The 9290-nt window shown below is 63.2% G+C and overlaps 2 protein-coding genes across 4 annotated transcripts; one reads left to right on the top strand and one right to left on the bottom strand.

The window, feature by feature from the left end:
* Positions 1–663: 663 nt before the first annotated feature.
* Positions 664–5614, bottom strand: CHRNE (cholinergic receptor nicotinic epsilon subunit). Of its 3 annotated transcripts, XM_040629885.1 has the most exons (11): positions 4250–5613; positions 4110–4154; positions 3891–4000; positions 3626–3781; positions 3417–3517; positions 2927–3127; positions 2736–2850; positions 1486–1600; positions 1229–1415; positions 1020–1126; positions 664–924 (listed from the first exon to the last, which is right to left on the bottom strand). In XM_040629885.1, exons 1-11 carry the CDS (start codon positions 4622–4624, stop codon positions 775–777), a joined length of 1662 nt encoding a protein of 553 aa, XP_040485819.1. In that variant the 5' UTR covers positions 4625–5613; the 3' UTR covers positions 664–774. The 3 variants fall into 3 exon arrangements, with proteins under 3 accessions (XP_040485819.1, XP_040485818.1, XP_040485820.1); XM_040629884.1 differs by having other exon boundaries at positions 2740–3127; positions 4250–5614; XM_040629886.1 differs by having other exon boundaries at positions 2740–3127; positions 3626–3688; positions 4250–5614.
* Positions 1607–2721, top strand: CUNH17orf107 (chromosome unknown C17orf107 homolog). The gene is made up of 4 exons (XM_040629887.1): positions 1607–1782; positions 1879–2070; positions 2148–2426; positions 2519–2721. Exons 1-4 carry the CDS (start codon positions 1717–1719, stop codon positions 2615–2617), a joined length of 636 nt encoding a protein of 211 aa, XP_040485821.1. The 5' UTR covers positions 1607–1716; the 3' UTR covers positions 2618–2721.
* Positions 5615–9290: the final 3676 nt, after the last annotated feature.

Below are 9290 nucleotides of genomic sequence, written 5' to 3'. Positions count from 1 at the left end.
GGGGGGGGGGGGTCACTGGGCCCTAGGTTTCAGGGGGGTCACCCGCCACTCCAGGGGCAGGGACCATTTCCTCATTTTCTGAAAGCACTTTAATGATTCCCCTCCCCCCAAACCCCAGGGAATGGAGGGGGGACCCCGCCAGCCAAAACATTTCTCCCTTTCCAACCCCATTTCTTTCTAGCCTCTGTCCTTCCCTGGTGGAGGGAGGGAGCAGGGAGCTCCCGGTCCCCACCCCCGGCACCCCCTTGCTTGCCTCTGTATATAGTGTGAGCAGCAAGTAGCCCCGCCCCTCCTCAATGTAGTGGCCTTGGAGATTCCGTTTGTTAATAAAGACAATTCAACCAGCTCCTACCATCTCGGGCCCTGTTTTACTGTTTTCTTTGCCAGGCCTGGATACCAGCCAGGGTGAGCCAGCAGGGCTGGGAGGGAGGAGGCGGCCAAGGCGGCCTAATCCCCGTGGGCTTGCGAGGACCTTCACTGAGGGCGAGAAGACGAAGCAGCTCCTAGGGCTAGAGGGTCACATGGGCCTGGGGCCTCAGGAGCTGGGTGCGTGGGCAGGGCTGGATGGAGGGGTGAGGGCTGGTTTCTGGGGGACCGTCCTCGGCTTCTGATCCCGCCCGGCGGCCAGACCTACGCGTGTGCGCGCGCGCACAACTCTTGGGAGGTTGGCAAAGTGGATTTATTACGGAGGTGGGTAAAGGGTCACGATACAGCAGAGCCCAGCAGAGGGCTTTTCAAAACCGGTTTCCTCCCGGAAGTTGGGTGGGGAGCCGGCTACATACACGGAGGGTAGGGCAGTTCGGGCACCTGGTTGAAGTAGCCCCCGAGGAAGATGAGGCTGGACCCCACGCCGAAGAGCCCCAGGGCGGCCCAGAAGCAGATGTTGTCCAGGGCCTTCCCCATGCGCACCCAGTCGGACACCTCCTGGGGAGGGGGCAGACACAAGCTGCGGCTCCCGCGGCGCCAGGGCCTGGAGCCTCCAGGTGACCACCCGCCACCCTCCCCCTGGCCTGTCCCACCTCACCGGAGGCCTCCCGCTCCCGCGTGCTCTCGGCCACAAAGTTCACGGCATCCACGCAGCAGCGGACCTCGGGGGCGGCGGAGCCCAGGCTCTGGCAGAGGGCAGCTGGTGGGGCGCCCGGGAGGGGAGGATCAGCGGGGAACCCGCCCCGCCCCGCCTCCGCCGGTGCCAGCCAGCCCGCCCACCCGCCCGGGCCCCCCTGCTCACCAGTCCAGACCCCATGTCGGTGCCTCTGTCCCTCAAACACGAGCTCGCTCCGCGGCTTTTTCAGTATCAGCTCCTCAGCGCGGAGCAGCAGGCCCACCGAGGACGCGCGCCGGGGCGGTGAGGTGGTCCGGGGAGCCTCGGGGGGCGCGCCCGAGCCCAGCAGCCGCGGCAGCAGCTCCAGCAGGACCTGGCGGCAGGGCGGGGCGAGCTCGAGTCCCCGCCCACCCAGCGCCTCGCCCTGCCCACCCGGCGCTTACGTGGCGCAGCCGAGGGGATATGGTGTGTGTGGTGGGCGTCCGCAGAGACACGTTGAGCACGACGACGCAGTTCATGACGATGATCGTGGCAACCACCATGACGAAGATGAGGTACCTGCGGGGCCCGCCACACGTGACCTCACAAACGACCCTCCCCGACGGCAAGGCGGCTCCTCCCCAGAGGGCCAGAAGGCGCGAGAAGCTCCGGTGCCCCCTTTTCCGCCGGCGGCCATGAAGGGGACCCCCAGCTCCCTGGAAACCCTGCTGTGGGTCTACCACTTCCACAGCTCCACGGAGGTGAGGCTACGCCAGAGGCCCCGCCAGGGCGGGCGGCCCCGTGAGATCTGTCTGCCCCGTGACCCGACGGCCCCGCCACCCCTGCTCCTTGTCCAGGTGGCCCTGCAGCCCCCACTCCTGTCCTCCCTGGAACTCGCTGTGGCCGCAGCCCACGAGTATCTGGAGCAGAGGTTCCGAGAGCTCGAGTCCCGGGATCCGCAGGGGCCGCCCGCCCCGAAGCCCACCCTGGGGCTGGTGCTGAGAGAGGCCGTGGCCAGCGTCGTGAGCTTCGGTGCCACCGTGTTCGAGGTGGGGCGCAGGGGGCTGCGGGGAAGGGGGGGCAGAGACCCCTGCATCCCCACCAACTCCTCCATGCCCCACCGCAGATCTCAGCCCTGTGGCTGCAGCAGGAGGTGCGGGGACTGGACAGCGGCGCCGGCAGCCCGAGCCCAGCCTCAGGCGCCGGGGACCCGGGCGGAGCGCTGGCCCGAGTAGCCCAGGCCGCGGGGCAGGGGGCTCGGCAAGCGGGGGCTGCGGCGGGCGCAGGTGCCCGGCTGGTGCTGCAGGGGGCGTGGCTGTGCCTGTGCGGGCGGGGCCTGCAGGGGTCCGCCTCCCTCCTGCAGCAGTGGAGGCGCCAGCTAGGCCTCGGAACTGCTGGGGGACCGGTGAGTTCAGGACGGAGATGGATGGAGGGGAGAGGAGTTGGGGGCCGGAGGCGGCGGGGCTCGGGGGCACTGAGCCGGCCCGCCCCCGGCAGAGATACTCAGGGGACCTCAAGGTGGCGTCCAGCAGCAGCGCGGAGGACGGCGTACCCGAGAACCCACCGCAGTCCCAGATCCTCCCCACGCTCGAATAAAGCCCAGGTGGGCCCGGAAGGCGGAGCTGCTCCCGTGTCATGTGGCCCTGGCCCCGCCCCCGTGCTCGCCCGGCCCCGCCCACACGCGTGGGTCCCCTCCGGGACCCTCCGCCGTCACCTGCCCAGCATCGGCACGCTCAGCGACGTCTCGGGGATTTTCTGCGCAATCAGGAACAGGAAGACAGTCTGGGCGAGCAGGACGTTGATGGAGACGGTGCACTTCTGGCCGCCGGCTGGAGGGAGCTCCCGGTGAGAGCAGGCCCCGCCGCCCGCAGCGCGCCCGGGGTGGGGGTCCGGGTCGCCCCTTACCCTGCGCCGGCAGGAAGTAGGCGAGCAGCACCAGGCCCGAGATGAGCACGCAGGGCACGATGATGTTGATGACGTAGAAGAGCGGCTTCCGGCGAATGATGAGTGTGTAGATGACGTCGACGACCCCCGGGCCGCCAGCGGAGGCGCGGTCGGGGCGACGGATCAGCCCGGGGCAGAAGTCGATGGCCCACTCGCCGTTCTCTGCGGGTCGGGAGGCGCGGTCAGCCGGCCCCCGGGCCGCACACCTGGGGCTCCGGGAGGAGGAGAGGGTGTGGCCGGCCGGCCCACCCCGGCTGGTGGGGCCGCAGGGGGTCTGGGCCGTCGGGGCGAAGGCGGTTCCGGCGCGACCGTCGAGAGTGCTTTCGGGGGAGGGGCAAGGTCGAGGCCAGCTGCAGGAGTCCAGCCCCGGCCTCGATGGTCTCGGGCCACGGCGAGTCCCCACCCTGGACCCCGTCTCGGGGCGGGTTCTCGGAGCAGGAGGAGGCCTCACCAGTGTAGGCCTCGGTGTCGATTTCGATCTTGCTGATGGTCTCGCCTGCGTCGTCCACGGCGAAGACGAAGTCCACCTCTTCGGCACTGTAGGTCTGCGAGCTGCAGGGCAGGGCCGGTCGGCACCGGGGAAGCTCGGACCCGGCCTCGGCTCCGCCCCCGGTGCCGGTGCCGGCCCCCCCGCCCCCGCCTCTGAGCCGCTCATCCCACCGGAAGACCAGCGAGCAGTTCTGCCAGTCGAAGGGGAAGTAGGTGACCTCGACGGCGCAGGTGCTGCGGTAGATGGCGGGGGGCAGCCAGCTCACGTAGCCACCCTCGTAGACCAGCACGTTGGCGTCGTAGGCCACGCCGAACTGGCCGTCAATGCTGCGGGTCCCGAGAGAGACGGCGTCCGCCCGAGCCCGCGACCCCCTCGCCCTCCGAGCAAGCCCTGCCCCCTCCAGGTGCAGCTCCGCCCCCGGCCGCCCGTGCTCACTTGTTTTCCAGCACGATCTCCGGGAGCCAGACGAGTTCCGAAGGCACCCGCAGGGTCTCCACACCCCCGAAGTCGTCCTTGCTGTAGTTGAGTCGGTAATCCTGCCAGTCCTAAGGAGTGGGGACGGACTGGCGAGTGCCCTGCGTCCCCCACCTGGTGCCCCCCCAGGAGACGGAGAAGGAGGCCAAGTCCTCACGCTGTTCCCCAGATTTGACTCACGATTCCAATCCAGACGCTGGTGGTGAGGGTCTCCTCTTTCTCGTTCTGCAGACGGTGGGGGGATGTCAGGATGCTCCAAGTGGGATTCCACAGCCAGGAGTGGAATTTCAGGCTCCGGGCTAGGGGTGGGGGTATCTTACTAGGGAGATGAGGTTGGTCAGGGTGACCTTGAGGGTGATGGTGACCGTCTCTTCAGGCTCCTTCACTGGCCGGCGCTCTGGGTCGTAGTTGTCGAAGAGATGGTGGTAAAGACGCAGCTCCTCGTTCTTCGCCTCACCTCCACCTGGGGATGGGGTCAAGCGGTGGGCTCGCTGCAGAGGAGGGGCGGGGGGGCCTCTCCGCTGCTCTGGGTCCCCGCAGGGCTCTGCTGTGTGCTTTCCCCCCGTCTCCTGACCCAGACCCCGAGCCTGCTTCTCTCGTCTTTGCCCCGTCGCTGGGGCCCGTGTGTGGGCCCGACCCCTGCCCCTACCGAGGAGCTGCAAGACGAGGAGTGCGCCCAGCAGAGCCCCTGCCATCCCGCTGTCTGCTCCTGGGGTTATTCTGAGCTCTGGCAGGCTTTAGGGGGGCAGGCCAGGGTGTGGGAGGGAGGGGGGAGGGGTGTTAGTTCCGGCCTGAGTTAGGGGACTGTCACCTAATCCTCTCCGCACCGCTACCGCAACCAGAGACGTCTTGGCTGCTCCCACAGGCAGCTGCTCCGTCCCGGCATCCTTTGCCTGCTGTTTGGCTCGCAGACCCGACCCCCTTATGACCAGAGCCAGCCAGGTGCAGGTCCTTGAAGAGCACCTGGAACCACAAGCCTGGCAGTGGGGGATGGGGTAGCCCTGCTCTGAACATGTGCTGGTGTCCCTCGAGTAAGCCGCCCTGTGCAGGTGACATCCCTTGCCTTCTGTCACTCACGTGGGACGCGTTATCACCACCCCGGCCCGGCCAAGGTCACGGCAATGTAGTTTCTGCCGGCAGAGTCTGGCAAAGTCTCCACAAAGACCTGGTAGCAAGACCGGCAGCCGCCGGGGATTACCCGGCAGGAAAGGACCACCTGGCGAAGCAGACCTCGCGCCAATAGGGCCCGCCTCCTCCCACAACCTGTCTCAGGTGGGCCCACCCGCAGCCCCTCCCGGCACCTGCCGCACACGCCCGTTTCTCCTGGCCTCCCTGCTGCCACCTCGTGGCCACACGTGGTAATACCGCCTTCCCGCCCCAGGCACACCTGAACGGATTTTTTTTAACCTTAAAGTCTCCTTGGACCACCCGAATCGATCACCTGAGGTGCTTGCTTAAAATCCCTACTCCTAGGTTCCAACCCCCAAGAACCCTGAGTTAAGAGGATGCCAGGGATGGGGTGCCAGGAATCTGGGTTTTCCTTAAGAAGCTATCCGTGTGGGGCGCCTGCGTGGCACACGGTTAAGCGTCTGCCTTCGGCTCAGGGCGTGATCCCAGCATTATGGAATCGAGCCCCACATCAGGCTCTTCCGCTATGAGCCTGCTTCTTCCTCTCCCACTCCCCCTGCTTGTGTTCCCTCTCTCGCTGGCTGTCTCTATCTCTGTCAAATAAATAAAATCTTAAAAAAAAACAAAAAAACAAAAGAAGCTATCCGTGTTTGCTCCTGCAGTGGGAGGTTCTGGACTAAGCACTTCCTGCTCCTTTGCCCATCGTGTCTTCACACGAATCTGGGAGGCGGTTACCATTGTCCCAAAAGTATGAAAGAGGACCCTGGTCAGGTCCACGGCCACTCAAGCACATGGGCAGTGAAGCACGAGATTCAGCGATCAGCTTTACTGATCACCTGCACCTGGGTTCCTTTTACGCTTTACAAAACACTTTCATGTCCATCCTTTTGGGGTGTCCTTCCTCTACCTGTGAGGCCCCTCGTCCTCGCCCCCGGGTTACAAGCAAGGACCCCGAAGGCCAGAGGGTCCACACAGCTTGTCCATGTCCCAGGCGTNTCCAGTCCACACTCTGCCCTGCAGCCCAGCCGAGCGGATCCCTGGGGCCCAGCTCATCTCCGTGCCCGCGGCTGATGGGGGAACTGGCTCCGATCCGTGCTGCGGCCCATTCCGTGGTTCCTGGGTCAGGGCCCGGGCCAAGGGTTCTGGCAAATGCAGGGATTTATCTGACATGAATGGGCCCTCCAAGGTCCCTGCCCTGGCCCAGCCGCTCGGATTCTAGAGCTGAATAAGCCCCGTGGCCTCCAGCAGGAGGCAGCGGCCCTCAGTGACGGCCGCGTGGTCAGAGGGGAGCTGGGGGCACCATGTCGCCGGGCTTCCCTGTGTTACAAGAAACAGCTGCACAGCCCAGGTGTCCTGTTGGCTTCCGCCAGGACTAGACACACGGGACCCGGACCCGCGTCGGAGGCCAAGGAGGCTCCAGGGACCGCCCCTCCCGCCTTTCCCACCCCCTCTGGCTCCTGGCCAGCCTGCTTTGCTCTCTCCTGTGTAAGCCCCTCTGCGGTCTGGGTTCGGCTTTCTCGCGGTGGCTGCCCTCTTCGGGGGCAAAGTTTGGTCTTTGTTCCCACTGCCCCTACCCCTGCCCGATGCCCTAAGGCTCCAGCTGCAGGCCAGGAACGAGCCTGGGGTTGGCCTGAGACCGTCCAGGGTGGGCAGAGCTGGGGGCCGGGTGGAGAGCTGAGCCTGTCTTCCCCCAGGTTTGCTCGGGATGACAACTGCCCGAGGTGCCAAGCTTCCTGCTCAGTGCGTGGGGCCAGGCACCTGACTCAGGCTTTGTGTTTCTATCATGAACACCCCACAAAACTGACACTTTTGTTCCTGGGGACGCCTTGGCTTCCAAGCTGGACCCAAAGATCTCTGCCCAAGAGGCAGCGACTCCCTTTGCCGGCTTGGAGCAGTCGCCTCCCCCCCTCCATAGCCCTGCTGGATTCAGAGCCCTGGGTCCCCTCACAGTTCAGATACCCCAAGCTGGTCTGATGAGGCCCCCTCTGCACACAACAGAAAGAGCCCCCCTTCCTCCTGTCAACAGGGGGAGAGGGTTCAGCTGAGCCAGGACGGTGTCTAGCCAACCCTGGTTCCTAGACCGTCCCCCTTGCTAGCACCCACCTTCTCTGATCGCTGAGACCTTGCCGGTTTACCGTGTTCAGGGCACAAAGCCCAGAGCCTCGCACATCAGAGGCGCTCGGAAAACACTGAACAGATAAGTCAGCACAAACGGAGGAACGTCTTCCCAGCGCTGTCCCTTCTTCTCCAACCAGGGGACCCCAAAGGACCTACCAGGTACCTAGCGACGCCCACCCTCTGGCCAGGGTTGATGGGTCCAGAGGAGGACACCGGCTCAAGCCTGGGCCGAGGAATGTCCTTCCCTGACAATGTTGTCCGGCAACAACTCAGGAAGTGGGGTGCGCTCTCCTGGGGGCACAGGACGGCGCTTACACATGGGGGCACAGGGCAGCTGGTCGCCATGCAGGGAGAGACAACGCACTGGGGACACACGCAGATGACAGAGGGCCTTGGGCCTCCCCACCCCGGCCGGGCTGCGCTCACGTCCCCCGCAGGCTGTTGTCCAGCACTTGCCTTGAACGAGGCGCCTCTGCATCCTTCCGATAAATCCCCCGTTGACTTAAAAATAGTAGCATTAAGAAAAGTAACCTAGTATAAAGAAAACAAAATACCCCGTAACACAATACCCAGAAAGATGCGTCTGACAATAAAAAGATCAATGCATGCTGTCCTTTAGATGTAGGGATGGCAAACATGCTCCCCTCTCCCCCCACCACGGGCATGGAGACCCCTCCCCAGGCCGCCTGGCCAGCAGCGCCCTCCATCCGCCCCCATCAGCACCAGCCAGACCGGCCCGGGCAGCAGCTTCCCTGCCGTCCCCAGAGCTTAGCGGGCAGCCTGGCAGATGGCAGATCTTGGATAGAAGTAGAGAATGCATTAAGTCACCGTTCCGCTCTTGCCCAGGTATGAACCATTTGGTCACAGGATACAGCACTCTCCTGCCCTCTAGGACCAAGGAGGGACATTACTGGGAGGGGTTCACAGCCTAGTGGCGTTGAGGCAAAGCGCAAAGGACTCAGGGAGACAGTGGAATGCAGGAAACTAAAAAGGCACAAAGCAGGGGCCTGTGGAGTGGAAAGGGAAGGTCTGAAATAGAAGAGTGAATGAAAGGCCTCGAGGTCAAGCGAAGCCGACCTAAAACCCGAGGCGGGGTGCTGCCCCACCTAACAGGTGCCTTCTGTTAAAATTATAAAGCGTATCTTACATGCAGTATGTACAGAAAACATTTGTACAGTTACAAGATAATAAACACGTGCCCACCACCCAGGCCAAGAAATCGGCTCTTCCTGTCCCCGGAACCCTCTCTGCGACCCTCCCCCATGGGCCCCCCGCCCCCGCCCCTGCTCAGCGGTAACTGTCATCCCGAAACTGCAATTCTGTTTTCCTTCCGGTCATGACAACCTAGCTGTTCCGATGTTTGAACATTTGTAACGGAATAATGTGTCTCTTAAAAAAAAAAAAAAAAAAAAAAAACCATAAATAAAAGTAATACATGCTACCACTAGAAACACAGAAAAATCCAGACAGACATAATGAAACTCTAACCTTTCTTGTTGAATCGCTGGGTCGTACACCTGAAACGAATGTGACACTGCGTGCCAAACTAGACCAAAAACCCAAAAATCACATCACTCCTCTTTCTATCCAGCCCCTCTCCCCAAAGGTTAACAGCTTCTGTTAAATATGCATCTTTTTTTTTTCTTTTTTAAGATTTTATTTATTTGAGACAGAGAGAGGGAGGGTGAGCATGAGAGCGAGCAGAGCAGGAGAGAGCAGAGGCAGAGGGAGAAGGAGAAGCAGACTCCCCGCTGAGCAGGAAGCGGATGCGGGCCTCGATCCCAGGACTCTGGGATCATGACCCCAGCCGAGATGCCGCACCGACTGAGCCACCCCGGCGCCCCGGATGTACATCTTTCTAGAGCGAAGTCCGGCATGTGTGTGCGCGTATGAATAGATACAACAGCGAGCAAGCATTTACTTTCTGCAACTTCTCTCCTGGCGAGAGGCGGGGCGCGCCCCGCCCTCACTCTTGCAGCTGCTACCCCGATGATGCTCCGTGGTACGCATGCGCCCCAGGCAGCCGCTCCTGACCCGACGGGTAGACACTGAAGATACGCACCGTTCTGGGCTCTGCTCCGCGGCCTTGAACATATTTATGCATTTCCCTTTGCT

The sequence above is a fragment of the Ursus maritimus genome, unplaced genomic scaffold, assembly GCF_017311325.1.
Source record: "Ursus maritimus isolate PB19 unplaced genomic scaffold, ASM1731132v1 scaffold_14, whole genome shotgun sequence".
Classification (NCBI taxonomy): Eukaryota; Metazoa; Chordata; class Mammalia; order Carnivora; family Ursidae; genus Ursus; species Ursus maritimus.
Note: the sequence above shows the minus strand (reverse complement) of the source record. Positions and strands in the feature narration are given on the sequence as shown.

What these genes read in the sequence shown, in the direction of transcription:
- CUNH17orf107 (XM_040629887.1), top strand. Translation starts at nt 1,717, where the DNA reads ATGAAGGGGACCCCCAGCTCCCTGGAAACCCTGCTGTGGGTCTACCAC. An exon ending in ACTTCCACAGCTCCACGGAG is followed by an intron (nt 1,783 to 1,878) that starts GTGAGGCTACGC and finishes CTCCTTGTCCAG; the next exon opens with GTGGCCCTGCAGCCCCCACT. An exon ending in TCGGAACTGCTGGGGGACCG is followed by an intron (nt 2,427 to 2,518) that starts GTGAGTTCAGGA and finishes CGCCCCCGGCAG; the next exon opens with AGATACTCAGGGGACCTCAA.
- CHRNE (XM_040629884.1), bottom strand. Translation starts at nt 4,624, where the DNA reads ATGGCAGGGGCTCTGCTGGGCGCACTCCTCGTCTTGCAGCTCCTCGGT. An exon ending in AACTGCTCGCTGGTCTTCCG is followed by an intron (nt 3,518 to 3,625) that starts GTGGGATGAGCG and finishes CCTGCCCTGCAG; the next exon opens with CTCGCAGACCTACAGTGCCG. An exon ending in CGACACCGAGGCCTACACTG is followed by an intron (nt 3,128 to 3,416) that starts GTGAGGCCTCCT and finishes CCCGACCCGCAG; the next exon opens with AGAACGGCGAGTGGGCCATC.